We start from the raw sequence: 1,680 nt of genomic DNA, 5'->3' as shown, positions 1-1,680 counted from the left end.
CAAATGAGACATAAATCTCCACCCTAGTTATTCACGTCTTATCAATTGGTAAATTTTTTTGACTTGGATCACAAAAGGACGAGAAACACGTTATTTCTAGCGTTATCGGACTCTATCATTAAGATTCAAGACTATGATATAAGATCCAATATATCTGGCAACATATTTTGGATATAAATATACGCAGCATCCAAGAGTTTAGCTCTTCATAGTGTTCTCATAAAAAAAAATAAAAAAAATAAAAAAAATTTGCAGTTGACGGTTGATCAATAGTAGTGGAAAAGTATGGTGCTTCAGACAATTGATCTTTTGAGGAATGAGATTCCTCTTGAGCAGGAGACTGTAAATTTCTCTGAAGACGCTGTGATTGGTCTTGTTCTTGTGGACATCATCAATGGCTTCTGCACAGTTGGTGCTGGAAATCTGGTAAAGTTCTAGCACACACTAAAAATATATGAGAAAGAGTAAACAAATTTTAATATTTAGATCATCATATCAGACATGATCATCTCATAAAATCTTACTGAAAGTTGACGGTCCAGAAATTTCATTATATATATAGAAATTTTTCCTCGTAAAATATATCTTCCTAGGGGTACATATTAGATCAAATCACCAACAGGCCATTTTGTATTTCATTCTTTGACGGGGTATTGAAAAAAATAAAATAAAATAAAATAAATACTCTACTGGTAGGACGCAGTTTCGAACGGTAAAATTTTCATAAAATTTCGTTAATTGAATCATCCTACTTTTCTTAATACGATATGATTATGTCATGATTCCGTGTTCTTCAGGCTCCAAGAGAGCCGAATAGGCAGGTATCCGGGATGATCAGCGAGTCAGCAGCACTGGCGAGGCAGTTTTGCGAGAAAAAGCTGCCGGTCATGGCTTTCCTTGATTCTCACCAACCAAACAAACCTGAAGACCCTTATCCTCCTCACTGCATTGCTGGGACAGACGAGTCGAATTTGGTTCCCGGTGTGTATAACACAACTAATTATATATAGGTCTCGTTTCATTTCACCGATTCAAGTTTTCAATTCTAATTTTATTACAGTTAAAAATTCTCATCCAACTTTTTCAACTACATTTAAAAATTCTTACATAAAGTCACATGAATTAAAAAATCAAATTCACAAACTGAACGAAACCTTTAGTTCTACACAAGTATTGATTTTCAGAATTGAGTTTTTCTTTTAGTTTTGCGAAAATTCAACTCAGTTTGTTGACTGCAATATGAGGTTTTCCAAACGCAATCTGCAGCTCTAAGATGGCTAGAGAAAGAACAAAATGTGAGAATCAGACGCAAGGAGTGCTTTGATGGATACTTGGGTTCAATTGAGGCTGACGGTTCAAATGTTTTTGTGGACTGGGTGAAGCAAAACCAGATCAAGACTGTAAGTAGTTAAATTTAGAGAATTTTTCTTATGGTACGAAGAGAGAGTATTTCAGAAAAATACTGGTTTTGATTATTTTCTTTTGCGTTGTCATATCAGATTATTATAGTTATGATAATAATTACTAACAACCATGATTGATGGTTACAAGAATTACTTTTTATTAAGGGGACGAGATTTTTAATGAACAGCTATATGACATAAATCCTCTAGCTGAACTTTTTTTTTGTTTTAATAATTCCCGTTACACAAATTAGAACTACTTAAAAAAAAAAAAAAA

General features: G+C 33.5%; 1 protein-coding gene across 1 annotated transcript; it reads left to right on the top strand.

Moving 5' to 3' along the window:
• Positions 1-187: 187 nt before the first annotated feature.
• LOC21383834 (nicotinamidase 1) lies at positions 188-1,400 on the top strand (the record flags this gene model as incomplete). Its single annotated transcript, XM_010114872.2, has 3 exons — positions 188-426; positions 798-981; positions 1,267-1,400. Coding segments are annotated over exons 1-3 (459 nt in total), but the record flags the coding sequence as incomplete, so codon positions are not given.
• Between the last annotated feature and the right edge of the window lie 280 nt (positions 1,401-1,680).

The sequence above is a fragment of the Morus notabilis genome, unplaced genomic scaffold (assembly GCF_000414095.1).
Source record: "Morus notabilis unplaced genomic scaffold, ASM41409v2 C11431959, whole genome shotgun sequence".
NCBI lineage: Eukaryota > Viridiplantae > Streptophyta > Magnoliopsida > Rosales > Moraceae > Morus > Morus notabilis.
This window is presented reverse-complemented; position numbering and strand designations above follow the sequence as displayed.